The 20,473-nt window shown below is 42.7% G+C and overlaps 1 protein-coding gene across 2 annotated transcripts; it reads left to right on the forward strand.

The window, feature by feature from the left end:
• The first annotated feature begins 1,761 nt into the window (after nucleotides 1-1,761).
• On the forward strand, nucleotides 1,762-19,562 carry TMBIM6 (transmembrane BAX inhibitor motif containing 6). 2 transcript variants are annotated; one of them, XM_006177695.3, is made up of 10 exons: nucleotides 1,762-1,882; nucleotides 10,307-10,394; nucleotides 10,801-10,909; nucleotides 13,350-13,470; nucleotides 14,687-14,735; nucleotides 14,842-14,939; nucleotides 15,137-15,216; nucleotides 15,652-15,752; nucleotides 16,422-16,497; nucleotides 17,547-19,562. In XM_006177695.3, the coding sequence occupies exons 2-10, from the start codon at nucleotides 10,339-10,341 to the stop codon at nucleotides 17,568-17,570; spliced, it is 714 nt and encodes a 237-aa protein (XP_006177757.1). In that variant the 5' UTR covers nucleotides 1,762-1,882; nucleotides 10,307-10,338; the 3' UTR covers nucleotides 17,571-19,562. The 2 variants fall into 2 exon arrangements, with proteins under 2 accessions (XP_006177757.1, XP_014408737.1); XM_014553251.2 differs by having other exon boundaries at nucleotides 1,785-1,894; nucleotides 17,547-17,681.
• The last annotated feature ends 911 nt before the right edge of the window (nucleotides 19,563-20,473 follow it).

Consider the following 20,473-nt stretch of genomic DNA (forward strand, 5'->3'; position numbering starts at 1 on the left):
AGACCCTGAACCAGAAATGGAGTGAATAATCTTATGTTATCAGTGAATGAGTAACCTATGTTAGTCAACACTGTACAGGTCAAACTCTTAGTAACCGCTTGTTCTAGGTGGATAATTCAGTATTTGCTTGACAAAAGATTTCTTGTGCCTTAAGTATAGCATGGAAATAGCTACTGCTGTACCTAAAAGGGCCACACCAATACAAAGGTAAAAACCTCTGCAGCAACTTGTGTGAATTGATGACCAGGAACCAGATAGGCCCTGTTCCCAAGCACTTTAGCCCCAGAAATGTGGCAGAAATTAGGGTCGGGTAGGGAGAGGAAACCCCAGGGAAGACTGATAATACATTTTCTCCCACTCCAGTGGCATAAGGTTCAGAGTAAACATTAGGGTGCACTATAGAAAATAAAATGTTTATTGTATATCTGAGTTTGTGGACTGAGAATCATACCCCGCACATTTGTATTCTTTACTCAGAAGATATTCTATCCTTCTAGGAAGCAGTTTCCTAAAACCTGCATTCTGATGCAATCTCCACTGATCAAATGCTTAATCTAAATTTCCTATCTTATTTTTCCAGAACCTTTTCTGTCCATGGACCTGTTTCCTCACTTGGAAAATGAGAGGCAGGTGTAGATCTATGCTTTGTGCAGCCTGAAACATCTATAATTGGAAGGCATAGTTAAGAAAAAGAATACAAAATTATGTAATAAAGTCAACATTAATTTAGAACAAGAAATCATTACAGATTTTAAAATGCCCACAAAACCACAAACATCACACAATCCAAAAACCTCACATTACTCTTATTAACTGCCTGAGAACCGCTGTAATCTCTTTTTTCTTTTTCTACTTATTTTTTTGGCTGCATATACTTTGCCTCTTCCTATGACCACGTTGTATTATTTTTATAGAGATATTAGAAAGATAAATTACCAAAAACAAAAAAAAGTTTTTGAAAAAAAAACTGATAGTGTAAAAACTTTTTTTTTAATCATCTTCACTAGCCCTCACTATAAATCCCTGCACAGGTGTTGCTTCTCTTTGGGGACAAGTCCTCCCGGAGATCCAGCTCTTTGATCTCTTTTGGCTCAGTCAGGGCTGCCAGGGCAGCTTGGCCAGGTAGCCGCCCTTGTTCCCTCCCACTCACCCCACTACTACCCACCTCCTTCAAGAAAGATGGATGGGGAGGTGGCCCGGCAGCCCACTGCCACCCCCCCACCTCCGCGACCCCAGGACCACCACTTGGACTTAAAGGGTGTGGGGTCCGTGAGTCCAATGCATGACTGGGGCTGCTAAGTCCTCCTCGCGTTCCTAGAGAATTCGCTGAACCTTCAAAGGTGTTCTGAAGCTTAAGCTTCACTAGATTCACTGTAAATTGGCCCCTGTAAGAGCGCTTCTCTGTGTTCTCTGAATCTCTTTCCCCCTTTTACATTCCATGACAAGCCTAAAACCAGAATCCCAGGACTTTGCAGAGTCCCACCGCGTGTGGTGGAGGCTGCGTTACTTGCCCTGTCTTGGGCGGAGCCTGCCCCTTTCCTCTTGTCCACTAGAGGCGACTTTGGACTGCGACCCTTCCTTACTATGAGGGGAAGAAGGCGGAGATCTCTTGCTACGACGCCAGTTGGCGGCCAGAGGCTTGATTGACACGGGCATTACGCAAACGGCTCTGAAGTAAGCGGCCGTTGTTTATGCACTCACAACCAATGAAAAGGCAGAAGTGCAATCAACAGCCAATGAGAATTGGCCTTAGGTGGAACGTGGGGGCGGAGCTTCCCTTGAGGGGCGGACTCAAGGTAAAGAGTCTGGAGCGGACCCTGGTAGTCAGAAGCACATCCGGTGTCAGAAGAACTGTGTGGGCTCCTGAGAGCCGAGGCAGAAGGTACGTCTGAAGGTAGGGTTGCTGAAGCCTGGAGTGAGAAATAGGGGATTAGCAGTTACTGCCTGAACAAGAGTGAGAGTAGTCTCTGTTTTCGGGAAGACTGCACGCTGCGGGAATGGGGCCCTGCTCCGCGACAGGACTCCGGAAAGCTAAGGGGGGGCGGGGGGAGACGGGAACTAGTACCGCGCACGCGCAACTGTACTGGCGCGGGGGAGGGGCGGGCGCGAGTCCGCCGGGGTTTTGCGGGGGGGCGTCGAAGCCCCCAATTCTGTACGGGAGAACTAGTGAAGGCCCCTGCCTCCTTCTAGTTCGCGTCCCTCCTTCTCCGCCAAGTGTAGACGCAGGGGCTCCTTGGTCCAGACCCAGCCTCGATCCCTTGAATTCAGGGCACGTCGCCCACACCTTCGTTCGTTCGGAGAATGGAAGCGAAACCTCACGGGTTTGTGGTCCTCCCCGCCCCACCCAGCCGATCCCTGGCTTCCTGCGGGTCTTTGGGCCAGGCCGCCTCTCGGTGAGCGGCGAGGGCCAGGAGCGGTGAAGGGCCTGGTCCGGCAGGCTGCCCTGTCACCGCGGGGCGGGTGATGTCACACTCCTCTGTGACACGCGAGGCTCCTTAGTTATTTGGAAGCCAACAGCAGAGGCGGGAGGTGAGGAGAGACCGGGGCCAGGCCTGGCTTGCCAGCCCCACAGAACAGCCCCGCTTTGGTCTGATTGATTACCTTTGGACAGGTGAGGTGGCCTTGGCTTTGCTTGGTCCTGAGCCTTGTGGGCGTCTTTCTCAAAGTCCGCTGTGGAAAGGCGTAGTTGGGCGGTTTTGTTTTTTTCTTTTTTTTTTCTTGAACCTACTTGCTGGAGGTGTGGTGTTTTTGTGTATTTATTAAGCGAGGAATTGCAGCCCCGTGCCAGCCCAGGTTGCATTGCCTGCCCCATCAGCCTTTCATTGACCGAACAACAAAAACCTCTCTGAACTTGAGACTCTGTTCTAGCAATAGTTAACTTGTGAATGTGTAACCGCATAGAAGAGCTGACTGTGCCTGAAAACATAGACAAAGATTTCAAGGTTAAAGGTTAATGGCGAATGGATTTTTGTAGTTATTTACTGATATTTATTTCAAGTTTATCTTTTGGTTAAATGTGTAGTTTAAGAATTCAGTTCAATCTTGTGGTAGCTCACAGCGAAAAAGAACACGACAATGAATATGTACGTTCATGTATAACTGAAAAGTTGTGCTCTACACTGGAAATTGACGTAACATTGTAAACTGACTATAACTCAATAAAAAAAAGTAAAAAAAAGTAAAAGCAGACTTAAAAAAATTCAGTTCAAGATTAAAGTTGCATAACCACATTTCTTATGGCTTCTGCAAACACACGTCTGTAATTATTAGATTTACTCTCTTTGGTGTTTTCTTATTCCTCTTTGCCTAATACTTTTTGTTCTGGCTTCAAGAATATGTTAACATTTAGATTCTCTGCCATTTTCTTCCAGTGGGGACAGAATGGTTGAATCCTTGAGAAATGCAGTCTGTAATTTGGATTCAGAGTTTCCTCCTTCCATTTATCTTGCTGTGGAAACATGGCTTAGTACCCTCTTCCCTTCTCTCCCTTCCCCACTTTTGATCCACAAGTCTCACTCTCCTAAAGAATAGGAAAGAGAAAATTAATCCAGATTTTTAGTCAGCATTTCTGGTTTCTTTTCCTGATTATTCATGTGGTTCATACTTGTTGTAGAAATGCTGAAAAGTACAGAAAAGTATAATGGGAATCAGCATTTTTTGTTGTTTAAGATTTCTCTTGACCTATTGTTGAAACTGCCTTAATGAAAACTTGCTTTTCTACTGTAGGGTGTAATAATAGAGCACCAGACTTTAGAGGTCAGAAGACCTCTAACCTGCTTCTGGCTCTACTTTTTAACTTTCTGAGGTTGGCCAATACTAATGTCCTTTTAATGTCCATTATAAAGTATTTAGCACTTTACAGTAATTTCACACAGATTTTTTTTCCCCACCCAGATTTTCGTGTTGGCATTCAGTAAACTTGGTAGAGGAGATGTTAGCTAATCACCCTATCTTACAGATAAGGAAATCTAGGTGACCTTAGGTAAAATGATTTTCCCAAAGTTATGTGGTAGAAAAACGGCAGGACTTGTGACTCCAACTCCAGTGCTTGTGCCACTGTTATGCTGCCTTTTTGAACTTTCTTTTTAATCTTTAAAGTAGGACTAATCATTATTGCCCTTTTTTCATGGATTGAAGATCAGTGGGTAATCTATTTACTAAAACACTTTGAAAGTTGTAAAATTTCGTATAAACGTAGTCAGTGGCATTGTTATAGAAGGTACTATTGCTGGCCTGAAGAGTTTCACTTTATTTCATAAACTACCCAAGGGTATTAGTCTCCTCGGAGAAAACACTGAATATTCTCTTGATGCTCTCTGCTAAATTTTCCTTTGCTTCTCTGACTTGGCTGTAGAATCTGGTAGAAGTGTCTTTCACTCCACCCTGTTTTCCTCTAGAGTTTCTAACCAAATTTTGTGGAGTAGCTTTTATATTATACACATTTATATTTTCCAAAACAGTGTTCCAGCCAAGGAGAGAAACACTGTAGAGATTGACTTTTAGGGCCACTTGAGTGACCTCTTTAAGGTAGGTTCCTCTGAGCCAGCTAGGGAGTGTTGCTTTTAAGTTGCTGCACTCTTGATTAGCTAATGGGGTCGAGACTTACTCTGGAGACTCCTGGTTGTGCCTAAGTATGGGGGATAGTGAGATGAATCATGTAAGCTCGTCTCTCAAGGTGCTTAAAACCAAATGTGTGAGAAAAGTGTGTGCACAAGTAGCTGGAATCCAAATTGAAAAAAAGAGCTGCAAGGTTGAGGGTTGAGTGGAGTGGGTGTGCTGCTTGTCCTAATCTGTGCTTGCTCTCATTTGGGCTAAATATGGTGTTATTAGGGAGGGATTGCTGGTTTATACTGGAGGATGATTATGTATTTAGGACATTAGGACCTTTTTATGATTCAGTGTCTGTCAAACAGTTGGGCTGATAGGGAGATTCAGTAGTGTCAGTGTGGTGCAAAAAAAATAATTTATTGAAGGCAGTAGCCATTCCATCTCCAATTACTGGTTTGGTTCTGAGACAGCCCCCTAGAGATTCAGTGCTACCTAATCCAGGGATTTTGGTCCAAGTAAATGATGGGCTGGGACATCTGGAGTCCAAATCTAGGACGATCAAAGCACTAGTCAAAACAGAATTCCTTAGATTTCCAGAAACCAAACTGACCTATCTCCTAGGGGTGGCAAGGAAAGCATCAGGCTAATGAACATTTACTTCATCAAATTCTCTACCATATCAGATTATCACTTAGTGGTTATTAGGCTGTCTCAAAACACCTTTGTGGTCCTGGGGGACAGGAGGTAGAGTAAGTGTGCCAGAGGAGAGACATGCCATTGAAACAAAAATCATTTTAATCAGTAATAAGATTTATCAAGTTCCTTTAAATTCCAGTTTATAGGCACCCAGCTAGCTCAGTTGGTAGAGCATGAGACTCTTAAATTCCAGTTTATAGTTTTCTTAGGCTTCCCCCAACCCCCATTTAATTTTACTCTGTCCTTTGGGTAGATATTAAACCTTCAGGATATAGCTAGCTCTGGGTTAATGGTTGAATAATATTTTTAAAATTAAAATGCAGAGCATATGTAAATTAGGCCTATGATAAATGTCTTCTAAAATCAGACTTTTAAAAGGGAAAATCATGTATTTAGGACATGAATAATGAGTTACAGTAGTAAAACAATGGTTGTTATATTGAGCTGGTCTTATGTATGAGGCACTATTTTAAGCACTTTATTTGTATTATCTCACTTAGTCCTCAACCCTATGAAGTAGGGAATATTATGTGTAATTATTTTACAAATGAGGAAACCGGAAGCACAGTGATGCTAAGTGCCAAAAACTTGCTGCATCACACAGCTAAGGAAATAGCCAGGATTCAAACGCAGCAGGCCATGCTCTTAACCACGATGCTAGAGATGTGGTTATACAGAGTCTTAAAACTATTCAATAGGAAGAACTACTAAAATTAACTAAGAACTACTACTACAGTCCCTTCCCCTTCTCTTTTTAATCAAATGGGATTTTTCTTCTCTCAAGTATCAATTTGGTCCTTCTGGATGTGTGGGAACAGGATTCAAGATGGCTGAATTACTACAACAGGAATGAAGAACCATATAATTCACAACTAAATGTTTAATTAAATGTGTGAACTGTGTTTCTTTGACTTGCTGGTTTAATGTTGTTAAATTGTATATGCTGAGGCAGCTTCTGTGCTGGCTTCAGCAGTCAGCAAGCTTTTCTTTTTTTCAAAGGCAAAGGGTTTTTTTTTTTTTAATGAATGCTAAATACATGATTGTTTTGCATTGCTTTTGTCCACTCAGCCATGTTTCATATGCATTGTACTTAATAGGTGTTGGCATAAAGATTGAGGAGATTTTTTTTGTTTGTTTAATTTAAAGCTTGGCCCTTGATAATAATATTTTGTTTTAGGAAAAGGGTAAGGAAGATTCCTAGAACAAAACAAGAGATTTAACAATATGTAAGAAGACATAGATGTTCATTGTTAAAAATATCTGTCTCCTCCTTCCTGCTTCTGCTGCCCCTCCCTCCTCAAATGAAAGCAGACCCTTAAGTTTTTCTTTTCTTGATAAAACTATGCAGTAAGTTTTTTGTTTTGTTTTGTTTTGTTTTGGGGTGGCTCTGGCAGAGGAGGCCAGCCTGGAGAACCACATATGGTGACACTTCCAACAAAGCTTTAGCGCTATTATATACATGACAAATTTTGACAGATTCTGACAAGTTTTGGTATTCTGCCTTTCTAAGGATGAAGGCATAAAATGAATCCTGAACTAAATTAAAGGAATGTGGTTATGATTTAGCACCGAACGGTTACTTCTCATTTACATACGCAATGCAGGCATATTTCCCATGAGTCTAGGAGGCACTGTCTACCTCCCTGTTTGATTTGAGCATAGAACTGGGGAGTGGGAGAGAGGATCCAGTTTCCAGATTTGATGAGCTGTGGTCCAGGGTGAAACAGACTAATACTGTATCCACCTTGGGGTTTTTTTTTTTTTTTTTTTTTTAAACACTTACTGTGGTAGGTATCCACTTTGTCATGGGCTTAGATGTCTATTAGAGGAATTGCTATATTGAATAATTTTAAAGTAACTTGTAATGTAGTTTTTCCCTTTGTTGTGGTAAAGTATACATAACATAAAATTTATCATTTTAATGTACAATTTTTTCAAGAAAGATTTTTCACTTAGGGACCCCTCTGGAATTTTAGCCAAGTTACCTGGTTAGTGGTTTGTTTTGGGGGTTTTGTTGTGTTTATCTTTTTTTAATGGATATACTGGAGGTTGAACCTAGGACCTTGTGTATGCTAAGCACACAACTCTACCACCGAGCTATACCCTCCTGCCCCGCCCTCCCCCACCGGGTTCCCCCTCCCCTTAATGGATTTGAATACTTCAAGCCCTGTTGAGAGCTAACTTTTCCTGGGACTGAAAATATTTTTGGTATGGGAGCTGCTATTTTTGAATTATGAATGCAATTTAATCTTGTTCAGCTGAGTTTGCATATGAACCCTTGCAATGTGGGTATCTTTTATGTGCAGCTTCTGAGCACAAGTAGTTGAAGCTAAGATAAAAAACTGGTAAGTTTAGTCTGTCTGGCAAAACTTGTAAGAACAGTTTTAACTCATTACTTATCTGTATATTAGTTCTTGTCTATTTGGAACAGACCAAGAGCAAACTATCATGTTTCCTTGGTTCTAAGACCTAACTTTTTCCCCCTCTAATTTTAACAGTTCTGAAATAAATGTATGCTTTATTGCATTTTTCCCCATAAAAGTGCTACTAAAATTGCTGTGGACCTTTGCATCTAGAAAATTTGTTAGTTACATATTTCATTTAAATTTTAGAATTGGTAGTAATGTTGCAAAACTGGTTGTATTTAATTAATTTTTTAATGATTTTAAATCACAAGGTGCTAAATCATGGAGGAATTCTTATTTGACACTTCCCTACCTCCCAGCCTTTGATGGTTTTGTTTTTTCTACCTGCAGTTCTAAGTGAAACAGTTAGTACCCCCTGGAAAATGGCAAAGAGCAAACTGGGAAAGAAGAGTTTCTGCCATTCTCCCCTCCCACAGTTTCCACTCAGTGGGGTCTGGTTACAGAGCATTGCCCCTTTCTGACTAAAAATCCCCAGGGTATTTGAGAATTGAAACACCTCCCTCCTTTTTAACTCTTGAAATTGGAAGCAAGAGGCACTCTAGCTTTGTTGTGAATACTGAGAAACTTGGCTCTGAAGGTTGCTTCAGTACTGTTGCAAGTTCTGTCTAGGGATGTCATTAGGGCTGTTAATGGAAGTTTTAAACAAAGACACTTTCCAGGTGCTGGATTCTGCCATCCTGTAAGTGTGCTCTCTAGAGGACATATTCATCATGGTTATAGAAGGCTGTGGTTGGCTGTGCAACAGCCTGCAATAATTGCACCATCTAGATCAAGAGGGCCCAGAGCCCCGTGACTTAGAGGTGAGAGGAACAGCGTTAGTAGGTTCTGCAGCTTCTCACTGTATCCATTTTTCAGAACAGAACTAAGAATACAATTGGGGTGAGTAGGGATGCTGGTGCGAAAGGAAAGAGGAAATGAAAGCAAGCCAGCCGTTGAACTTGTTTGATGTGTGAGAGAGAGCCTCCAGAAACAAATGGTAGTGTTGCTTGTGAGTTCTAAGAATGGCATCTTTCCACTGGCCCAGGATTCCTCAGGAAGTTGGTTTGGAGATTGTAACTCTTATTTTTTTTCTTTTTTAAGAGAGGTGTATAATTAGATTTATTTATTTATTTTTAGAGGAGGTACTGGGGGGTTGAACCCAGGACCTTGTGCGTGCTTAAACATGCGCTCTACCACTTGAGCTATACCCTTCCCCCGAGATTGTAACTCTTACTACCTAGATTAATTTTGCTGAGCCTTGGGCTAGGTGCTGATAGAGTGAGCGTGAGTAGTTGGCCTGTCTTTCAAACAGCTTAAACCTTTTGTGTTTTAATCCCCTCATCACCTCCCCTTTTTGGCTGATTTGAAATGAATGGGTTATTATGGGTCTAATAAGAATGTTGAGTATTGATACTTAGGAAAGATGAAAGCTCTTGATTAGATTTTTAGTTCTATAGATTAAACGTGTTTATATAATGTGCATGTGGCATGGGCAGTGAGTGAAACCTAAGATCCTGACTTTATGGTATCAATGTAATGTAACCTGGGTATAGTTCAGTTTTAAAATGCCCTTTCTGACAGTTGGGACAGTTCACAAGATCTGAATAAGATCTGTAGATCAGAAGATAGTATTATCATTGTTAATTTCCTGATTTTGATCATTGTTTTCAGGGTATATGTACTGTTTAGGTGTAAGGGGGCATTGTGTCTTGCATGGTTAGAAAAAATTTTTAAGTCTCTATATATTGCTGTGTATGAGGGTGGGAGATAAAGCAAATATGGTGAAATACTAGCATTTAGGAAATCTGGGTGAAGAATGCAGAAATTCCTTGTACTATTCTCTTTGGTAGGAAAGGTTCTGAAATTGTGTTTTTAAAAAATCCCTTTTTCAGAGAGGAACTTTCTTCTTTTTAAAATTGTAGATCCCTTTCAGTTTAGTTCTAAAATGCATTTCTAAATGTATATTTTTAAAATGCAAGTCCTAGTGCCAGACCCAGCTTTATCTTTTTTTTATCTTTAAGCGTCTATGCCTTTACTGAGGGAGTTCTCTGGCATCTTTAAACAATGACATAAATTGCTTTATATTCCAGTAAGAATGAGTCCCTTTTAACTAGATTGCTAATTGAGAATTTCTTAACAAACAAACTGTCTTTATTTTTTTGAAGGTGGGGAGATAATTAGGTTTATTTATTTATTTATCTTTTAATGGAGGGACTGGGTGGGGATTGAACCCTGGACCTCATGCGTGCTAACCATGTGCTCTACCACTGAGCTATACCCTCCCCTTTGCATTCTTTTTTTATTGAAGTATAGTCAGTTTACAATGTTGCGTCAATTTCTGGTATACAGTATACAAACTGTCTTAAAGGGGCAAGTTACCTTCTGAAAGAATAGAAATCAAATTCTAGTAATGAAACAATTTGGGGAGGAGAAGAAGATAGGTTTGTTTTCCTTTGTCCACTTTAAAATGGTTGGGTATGATTGCAAATATACTTTAGAAGGAAATACATAAAAATGAAAGTGGTGTTAGGGCAGTGGGATTTTCGATAACTTTCATTTTTTTTAAACTTGTATGTTGCTATTTTTTATAAGAAAGTTGTTATTTTATATGTCCTTGTATATTTAAAATAACTTGTCTTATATCCTTGATTCTACAGAGCGGAGGCTGTGTCCCACAGACTCTAGCATCATGAACATATTTGATCGGAAGATCAACTTTGATGCACTTTTAAAATTTTCCCACATGTAAGTGCTTTGACCTTGGCTGTATTTCCTTATTACATTTCCTTTCATATCTTGTTTTTTTTTTTCCTTTTCCTAGTGTATTAACTTTTGTATGTATAAATTAACATATTAACTTTGCTGGAATCCAGAGGATCTGATAAAAGCAGCAAATTCTAAGGGCTACTGTGTGGTCACTGGAAAGCCATTTAGTTATTCTAATTTGGGTACCGATTGTTCATAATTTGGGGCTTTGGGCTCTTCCTCAGCATTTAAGATTTTGTTTGTTAACCTATTTTTCAAAGCCTTATTTTTTTGTTGTTGTATTATAACTTTCATATATACCCTGGGAAGAAGAGAGAAAAATTATTCTTAGCTTAGAGATGAGATTGGTCCCAGAGTGATGGCCATTATTAACATTCTTTCCTAGAACCCCATCGACACAGCAGCACCTGAAGAAGGTCTATGCCAGTTTTGCCCTCTGTATGTTTGTGGCGGCCGCGGGGGCCTATGTCCATGTGGTCACCCGTTTCATTCAGGTAAGAGCAGGTTTTTCTTCTAGTTGCTGTGGCACATTGCATTAGGAAGAAACTAGCTCAGCAGGGTGGTCCAAGCCTATGCCCCTCCTTAGTCCTTTTCAGTAGTTTGGGATCTGAACCTAGCCAGAGCCAGTCTGTAAGTCAGGACATGCCGAGCCATTTCTGGCAGCTGTGCCCTCTCTGGATACTGCAAACAGGATGTCTTGACCCTGACACTGAGTGGTGTGCTGCTGACGTACTGGACCCCCACCCACTGAGCAGAGGCTTGACGTGCGTGCTGGGATGGTTCTGCACAGTAGCCTTTTTTCTTCCATTCTTCCTCTTTTTTGCTGGAATGACTGTGGAGTACTTGGATACAAAACACTGATTGTATGATTAATTATCAGGAGAGGCAGGGTTGAGACCTTAAAGAATTTGACCCATTTTATTCTTTGATACACTTCTATCTGCGTGATTGAGTGAAAACCTTCAACAACTTGTTTTCCTGCATTGAGGGGGAGTTTGGGTTTGACTGGCAGCAATAAGACGGACAGCTGAGGAATAGCCAAGAAGTTTGAAGGCTTGCTGACTAAGACTTATCCCTTTTAGTGTCGTTTTTAGCGTAATACAGGGGTGTGCCTGTGTTGGCATTTGCCACTGCTGAGGAGAAGTGTCCTCTGCAGGCGCTGTATGAAAAGTTACTCTAAACACTCAGATAGGGCTTTGATCCCTCAGATTTAGACTAAAACACATTCCACCTTTTAGGCAAAGGTGGCCCTTTTGGTTTCTGGTTGTTTTGTTTGTTTAAGTAATGTAGTAAAATACAGTCATTCTCATTATTCATGGATTCCGTATTTGTGAATTTACCTGCTCGCCAAAATTCATTTGTAACCCTAAAATCAGTCTTCACAGTGCTTTTGCAAACAGTTGCTGCCATACACAGAGCAGCAAAAAATTTGAGTTGCCCATTGCACCGTATTCTAGCTGAGGTGGAACAAGGCAGCACTGCCTTATTCCAAGCTCTCATTCTATAAACAAATGTCCTTTTCATAGTTTATTGAGTGCCACATTTTTTGCATTTTTGTCATTTTTGTTGGTGATTTTGATATTTAAAATGGCCCCAGGCATAGCACTAAAGCGCTGTCTGGTGTAGCTACGTGCAGGACTGTGATACGTCTTTTGGAGAAAATACGTGTGTGAGATAAGCTTTGTTCAGGCATGAGTTACAGTGCTGTTGGGCAGGAGGTCTGTGTTAATGAGTCAACAGTATATATCAAAGTGTCTTTAAGCAAAAAACACATAAAACGAGGTTACGTATTGATCAGTTGTTGAAAATACTGTGATGAGAGGCTCAAAAGAACTTAAACCTTTATTTCCTCCAGGAGCATTTGTTCAGTATTCATTAATTGCTCACAGTGACTTTATGGAGCCTACTGTGAAAAATAAGGATCGACCCTATCTTTAAAAGAAGGAACAAAAAAATAAATAAATAAAAATAAAAGAAGGAACAGACTTCAGTGTCTACACACATCCTTAATGATTTTCCTCTCTAATGCCTGTTACTTTTCCCACTTGCTCTCTTTTGAAGAAAAAAAAAATTTTTTTTCTCTTACAAAACTAATGCATGTTTATTGTAGGGAATTTGGAAAATAAACTAGTGATAGGAAGGAGATACAAAACCCCACAATCCCATCACACCAAAATTACTCTTAACCTTTTGGTTCTTACCCTCCATCTCACTTCGTTCAGGCTGCTGTAATAGAATGCCGTAGACTGGGTGGCTTAAATGACAAATGTTTCTCACAGTTTGGGAGGCTGGGAAGTCCAAGATCATGGCACTGGCAGATTTGTTGTGTGGTGAGGGCCAGCTTCCTATGTAAACGATCATCATCTTCTCCTGTATCCCCATATGGTAGAAAGAGCAGAGGAGCTCTCTGGGATCTCTTTTATAAAGTCACTAATCTCCCTTCGTGAAGGCTCTGCCCTGTGACCTAATCACCTTCCAAAAATACCACTTCCAAATACCATTACATTGGGGGTTGGATTTAAACATGAATTTGTGATGGGGGAGATACAGACATTCAGTTTTTTTCTCTCTGTGTGTGTATATCTATTTGTGTGTGTTTTAAAGTGATCAAGAAGGGGTCATTTCTACTTGTGCAGATTGGAACGTGCTTCAAGCACTTGTCGCTTTGATTCATCTTTTCTATTTCTTGGGCAAAGCTTATAATTTGACTTGGGTAGTGGTAGCTGATGGACAAGAAGAGGCTAGAAGAGCCTGCAGCATCCACTGTGGTCCTAACCCTGTCCTTCAGGGCTTCTGGTTTCTATCTTCAGCCGTCACTGCCTTTTCTAGAAGCAAATATTAGGAAGTTCAGATGACTGTTTGAACCCAGTAAGGTCTCCTGCAAAATAAATTTGATACTTTCAAGCATTTAATTATTGACTCTGCATCTGACAGGCTGGCCTGCTCTCTGCCTTGGGCTCCCTGGGGTTGATGATTTGGCTGATGGCGACACCTCATAGCCATGAAACTGAGCAAAAAAGACTGGGACTTCTTGCTGGATTTGCTTTCCTTACAGGTGTGTTAAGGGATTGGTTTAATTTTAAGGGAGGGAAACTATTTTTAATACTCTTTAGACTAAGATCCAAGATAATGTGTTTATTCTGAGACACCCCATCTGGCACACTGCACTGTCTTGCCTTGTATTTGAGTGTGCCTTGTACTGCTTTCTCATTTCATATAGGTGCGTCTTGCTTCCCCATCCGGGACGGTAAGCTCTTTGTGCCTAGTAACTGTGACTTCTACTTTTGTATCCAAAAATAAGCGTTCGTGTGCTTGAATGAATGAGGTTCACGAGCTTACATAGTGTAACTTGTTAACAGTGGACATGAGACTAAACTAGGCCTAAGAATCTGACTTAGTTGGACCCACACTGGCAACTACCTTAGGAGCATCTGTTCTAAATCTTGCAGACAGTTAATTAAAGCCATTCATTGAGATCCATCCTACAGGGCACTTTGCTGATTCTCAAGAAAAGAATTAAAAGCACAGCTCTTCTAGAATTATCATTAAGGGAAACAGGTCTCAAGCTACATAATAAAAATACTTGCAAAGCAGTATTTGAGTTAGTACAACTCGTTCTTAGTATGTCTAATCTATACAGTGTTGAAGAAATTGTAGAAGGGAAGGGATTTAGAGATTAAGATTTTTAGATCAGGGAAAGCTTGTGCTTGCAGCTATTAAAGAGGTGGGATTATCTGGAGAGAGAATAGCCAGAGTAGAGGAGATGTGGGGGCTGGAGCAGGTTGCTGCTGCACCCTCCTCTTGGCAGGTGTCCACCTACAGAACCGGTCTGGCCTTTTCTGCTACAAAGGAAGTCAGTCCGCATGACTACAGGTTGTTGGCCACAAGGCACTGCTTTGCTCTTTATCCTTTTCTTCTGTTCTAATTCCTGGTCTGGCCCACATTAGTCTCACATCACTGCTCTTCAGAGTTTGCAGCCTTGCAGTTTACCTCAAAAATGTTTGATGTGCCTGCTTCATTTTTCCTAATCTCTGTTCCTCCTGGGTCATCCATGATTTTTAGCCAAGAGGACAGTTTTGCAGCTCTGTCAAGTATACGTTCTCTGGAAAACAGTTGAGGATGGGAGAGAGAGATTTGATTACTTTAGCCCACGTGTTTTGTTGTTTTCTAGGACCGTAGGCATGCCTAAGCTACTGATGATCAGCTCTTGGATGAGGGTCCTCTTCAAGAATTGGTGGTAATACTGTGTTCTGGGGTTTTTTGTTTTCTAGGAGTTGGCCTGGGCCCTGCTCTGGACTTGTGCATTGCCATCAACCCCAGGTAACTGTGTTAGTAGTGTCTTACATATTTCTCCTCTTATGAATATACCTTTTAAATGTAGGTGATATACCTGTGCCCTTGGTATAATGGTCTTTTCCTTTAACAGCATCCTTCCCACTGCCTTCATGGGCACAGCAATGATCTTCACCTGCTTCACCCTGAGTGCACTCTATGCCAGGCGCCGTAGCTACCTCTTTCTGGGAGGTATGTGTGGATTGAAAAGCAGGGAGAGGGTCTCCGCTTCAGCCAGGATTCTCACAAGGACCCTTTCCCTACCCTCCAACTTGAGACTGTTGGGTTGAAATTGAAAGCCTTCATTTTGAAGGGAAAGTAAAGAATGAACTTAATGGGATTTCTCTGCTTTGGCTTTTCTCAGGACGGCATTTTGTCATCTCTTACAGGTATCCTGATGTCGGCCATGAGCCTGATGCTCCTGTCTTCCCTGGCAAATCTTTTCTTTGGATCCGTTTGGCTTTTCCAGGTGAGACTTTGCACATAACTCTCCAGCAGCCATTTGCCTCTTACTTCTGTTTCTTGCTTAACCCCCTAAAGCAAGATATTCTCCAGAATTCTCATCTTTGCTGGCAGTGCCCTTAAAGCCTCCCCACTAACCCTCCTGGGGTGGATCCTTCTGCTACAGGTGAAAGTACAGACTGAGCAGAGGTTGGGCATTGCAGTGGGGAGGATAGTTTGCTCAGAGATCATTTTTCTAAAGCCAGTCCAACAGTGGCTCCTTGTTAAAATGATTGAAGCTCTTACAGTGACATAAAAAATAATTAAGTGCAGGATTGTGTTTGTCAGGAGGGTTAGCATTTGATGTACTCTCAAGTGGCCAAGCGCCAGAGAAGCGCGTGGCGGGTTCTCATCTCTGCATTGTCAGCCGGGTGGTGACCTCATCTCACTCTTCCTTTGCTAGGCAAACCTGTATGTGGGGCTGGTGGTCATGTGTGGCTTTGTCCTTTTTGATACTCAACTCATTATTGAAAAGGCTGAGAATGGAGATAAAGACTATATCTGGTGAGTGTGAAAACTGGTCTTTAATGAGTATGAAGGGTGGGGTATACTCTCTCATTCCACGGCTCTTTTCTGAATCTCCGGGATGACCCTTTGCCTGACTCACCTTTCTTTCCACGTCAGACTAAGCGTGGACCAGATGGCGCTGGCTGATTTCTGCGGCCAGCCTTCAGGGGTGTACATGATAGGATAGCCATGGTTTTGGCACTGTGTACCAAATAGTGCACCTCCCTCAGTCCCTGAATGACATCACATTTTAAAAAATTGGACAAATAATATTTATCCATACTTTCAATAGTGGTTTCCTCTGGGCAGAGGGGAGGGAAAGGGCTCTTTCACCGTTTACTCTCTATACTGTTGTATTCCTTAAACCTTTTAGATACAATTTTCTTAATGTAGTAATCCCTTCAGTCTCGTAACTAGTTAGTGATAGTTCAGGGTTTGGACTTGGCCCTCTGCAGAGCCTGAAGCCCATGTTTTCTTTTCTCTATGCTACGTGGCTTCACTGAGTTGAAAAGGATCCCAGACAGTGGAGTTTTACTCAGCGGTGGTGGAGTGCTGGGGAAGCGGACTCGTAGCAATGGGGTGGGGTTTTTATGTGCTGCCCCATTGTGGGCTTGGGCGTGAAGGAAAGTGGGCGGTGCAGCCTGAAATCTGGTTCTTCTCTTTCAGGCACTGCGTTGATCTCTTCTTAGATTTCGTTACTCTCTTCAGAAAACTCATGATGATCCTGGCTATGAATGAGAAGGTTAGTCAGCACCACCCGAAGGTGAAAGACGGGCTCCTGAGCTCAGCGTCTTTGTGCACTTCATACATGAGAACTTGCTCACGCTCTGTGGGTCCAGGGTGCTGTAAGGCAGGCCACTGAGCAAAAGGTGAACCAGAAGTCTTTAGCTGCTGGAGGAAAAGGAGCAAGGAAAAACAATCCTTTTTAAAAAAAACTAATCCCTGAAATGAGTATCAAAACGGGAAGAGCTTCGGTGGCAGCACGAAACAATCTAAGAAGAATTTAAAGGCTGTAAAGATAGTTGTGACTCAAAAAGGTATCCTAGGGGATTTGTAGAATATTGACAGCCAGCTTTTGTAATTTACGAGAGGCATTCTCTGCAGGGTTAGTGAGTGGCAAATACAGTCCACTCCAGTAGGGGGACAAATGAAAGCATAGGCTTTTCTTTACAGAACGTACTGTGGAACGAGAGACAAGTGTGGTGGTGAGAAGCAGGCAACCAGATGGGAGTGGTGGTTCTCTGTCTGGCCTGTGCTGTGATTGGACTGAGCACCAGGCAGGCCCCCCAGTTTCAGTCAGAACAGTTCACCTTTCATTCATGTGATGATATACTGGGCTTCTACCCAGCAGAATGAACTGGACTAGATTATTTTGAGTTTATACCCAAGATTTATGCTTCCTTCTCAGGCCTGATGGAAAGTTGATCTTGGCTCAGTCATGGCCTCTTGTTTAGTTCTTTTAGGGTAGACTGCCAGCCTGCAGCCTTCACTGGTGGGGATCTGAGCTGTGAGGGTTGAGTAGCCAGGAGGGGTCAGGCCGCCCACCTCAGTACTCTTAGGGTAGGAGTGGGGACAGCTGCTTAACCTATATTCTTGTCAAGTCTGTCAGCAACTTGGGCGACCACCACAGTGGAAGATGGTTAAGATTTGGTTCCTACTACACTGAAGGAACATTTCTCCTTTTTATTGTCCTGATCCCTAACCAAAGGCAGTGTAGTATTGGCTCACTCAAGAGTTTTAGCTTGACTGTCAATGCCAGAAGTTAACTGGGTAATTTTCCTCCATTTCTAGGACAAGAAGAAAGAGAAGAAGTGAAATGACTGTCCAGCCTTCCCCAGTTTGACTTTCTCTCCCTCTGCTCCTCATTTCCTCTTTGCACACATTACAGGTGGCGTGTTCTATGATAATGAAAGCATCAGAAAAGCTTTTGTACTTTGTGGTTTTCTCTATTTTGAATTTTTGATCAAAAAACTGATTAGCAGACTATAGTTTGGAGTTTGGCTTCATACTCCTGGGTTCTCCCCCACTCCCTTTTCTGTCAGCCCCATCCCTGGCCTCCTCTTCTGCTCAGGCAGCCAGTCTACCAGGATGAGGAGCCAGAGCTGCAGAGGAAGCAAACTCCAGGAGTCCGCTTTCCGACTGAGCTTCACCAAGTGGACCTGAACTGTTTGGTAGAGCCACCCCGGCCCTTCCTTCCTCAGCATTGTTTGGTTTGTGCGCAGTTCCTGTGGGACTGGGCGGTGTGTTTTCCATTGGAATGACGTTTGCTGGTCCCATTGTTACTCGGGCTCATTGTATCTGAGCGATCAACCCCGCAAAGAAAATGAAAAGCCCCTTCTGGTGGACGCTTTGCTTCCTCTGAGCTGCCCAGGTCGCTGCTGGTCTGGCAAGCACACCTTTCTGCCTTGCTGTCACAAAAGGAGTGTGGATTTGTGTGTGTTCCCTTTTCCCATCCCTCGTCTGAGCCTCAAGGAATCTGCCTGCTTCCCATCCATGGGGTGGGAGGATTTCAGCACAAAGGGAAGACTGATTCTTGTCAAGCATTTATGAAAAGGCTGATTATGTCTGGCAAGATAATGTAGAATTCCCAAACTTCCCCTGGTCTTTATTTTTTCCTTCTTGGTTATCACCTTACTGAGTGGCCTCTACCAGGTGGCTATGATTAAGGGTCCCAGGAGAGGAAGGATAGGGAAGGGGAATGGTTGTGCCTCTGGGGGTGATTGTAACTAATCCTGCCAGACAAACTGAGATAAGGACCTGTTTGTGGCAGGGGAGAACAAAATCTCTAACTGAGTGGATCTTTGTTCAGACCAACGGAACAGGGCTGTGATGACTTAGCAGGCAGCATTCTTAACAGTCTGTGTGCATTTTTGTCTTACCCCACCTGGGCACTAATAGGTAGTGTCAGGCCAGAGATTCGGGGCAGTGGATAAATGTCCATTGTACAGATGCACTTTAGTTTTTGGTCTGTTCACCTGTTTCTAGAAATTTGCAGCCTTCTTTCAGGCATAGGCTAAGTGATGAAACCTGCAAGACTTCTAATTTCCTACAGCTTTGTGGTTGCAAGTGCAGGGGGGCAGCACTAATGGGGACCCCCAGCTCCTTCCCCGTGGGCTGCCACAGTCAGCCGGCACAGCAGGGCAGGCAGCCTTGGGAGCTCACAGGGCTTAGTTTAAGGGGGGCTGAGCCATCGAAAGCTCATTGCTAGTGAGACACCATTTTTGGCTTCCACTGTTCACAACCAGTACAGTTTGACCCGGTGGCTACTGGTTCAGTGCGCACCACATCACTGCCATCCCATGAAGCAGTTTTCTTCCCAGGCTGTGTGGATTCCTGGAGCGGCATGCCACCCAGAATGGCTTGCTTCTGCAGAGGATGCTGCCCTCTGATTTAGACGCTGTCTCCAGTGTGTGGCTTGAGAATTTACTAAAAGGGATTTCCTTCCTGCTAAACCCCCTAAAGCAACTCTCCATAAATTTGTTGATTCTCTGCTAGGCCTGAGAGTCTGAGTTACATCTCTTGAAGCCAAACTCCACCTCTTGTGCTTTTTTGCTTGGGATAAAGGAGTTTTTCTTTAGAAACAGTGCCAAGAATGACAAGATATAAAACTACTTTTAAAGAAAATGCCTAAAAGGTTTTTAATACAGTAATCACTGTAATTACCACTTTCTTTTTTAGTTCTTTGGTTTTCAGCTCAGGCTGCATTCTCTAACTCATACTGTGAAGACAAAGGTGTTTTTGATTCAGAAATATATGAAATCTACATAGTCTTAATTTGTAAAAAATAAAGAAAATTCCTTAACCTTTTCCTGGTGTAAGTGTGTGTGTGAAATTCAAGGCCACAGCTGAACACGGGGTTTGGGGTGCTATCTGACTTCTTGTTCTCGGGGCTGGGAGTGGGACAGGGTTACGTTTCTGCTCTAGGTATAAGTAGAAACAAGGAGACCCCCGCTTAGGCCTCCCTGTGTAGCCCTAGTTTGCCTCAGATGTTGGTAATTTTATGTCCCATATGCAGTCCAGGCCTTTCTCTGGTCCTCTCTCTGCCCAGCCTTTATTGTAGGGGGTTCATGGTAGCGGCACGTCTTGGTTCCAGTGTACAGCCAAGCTTTGAAATTTGGGGATGCATAATGGAAAAAGCATCACAAGTATTTGTGGTCACCCACTGTGGAGAGACTCTATTGATGCTAGGAATCATCGGTGAAAATATAAAAATCCTTGTCTTCCTAGTGTTTACATTTGAAATTAGAAACCCGAGTTTGCATTACGATCAGGTTACTTCATTCTGGCACACTTGCCCTGTGGTTGTCACCTTCATTGTAGGCAGAGCTTCCTGTTACTCTGACTCCTGGCCAAGGCTCCAGCTGGGGTGGAGCAGGAAATGTGAGGTGTTTGAGGCAAAGTCTCCCCACCCCCAATCTTTGTAACCAGAGTAAAAGAGCTCCCTTTTAGCCTTCTCCCCAACTGGCCCACCAATCACAAGTTAGACAGAAGAGGTTAACATAGCAGCTCATTCCATGCCTAGCAGACCTGCAGGCTGAACTAAAGTGGGGGAGGCACTGGTGGGCGGCGGGAGTCCAGGACCACGGTGTGGGGAGAAGAGACAGTCCGTCCTGCCTGGGCGGGGGGGTTCAGGTGGGGACGTCCACTCCACACCAGGTGATGTGCTTCATGCTGGGGGTCAAGATGGGTAAGGCAGTTACTTTCTGGTCATCAAGCTG

This window comes from Camelus ferus, chromosome 12 (assembly GCF_009834535.1).
Source record: "Camelus ferus isolate YT-003-E chromosome 12, BCGSAC_Cfer_1.0, whole genome shotgun sequence".
Classification (NCBI taxonomy): Eukaryota; Metazoa; Chordata; class Mammalia; order Artiodactyla; family Camelidae; genus Camelus; species Camelus ferus.

Bases quoted from the DNA above. Each gene is read 5' to 3' on its own strand.
- TMBIM6 (XM_006177695.3), top strand. From the start codon at position 10,339: ATGAACATATTTGATCGGAAGATCAACTTTGATGCACTTTTAAAATTT. The intron at 14,940-15,136 runs GTATGTGTGGAT...CATCTCTTACAG, and splicing joins TAGCTACCTCTTTCTGGGAG to GTATCCTGATGTCGGCCATG. The intron at 15,217-15,651 runs GTGAGACTTTGC...TTCCTTTGCTAG, and splicing joins GATCCGTTTGGCTTTTCCAG to GCAAACCTGTATGTGGGGCT.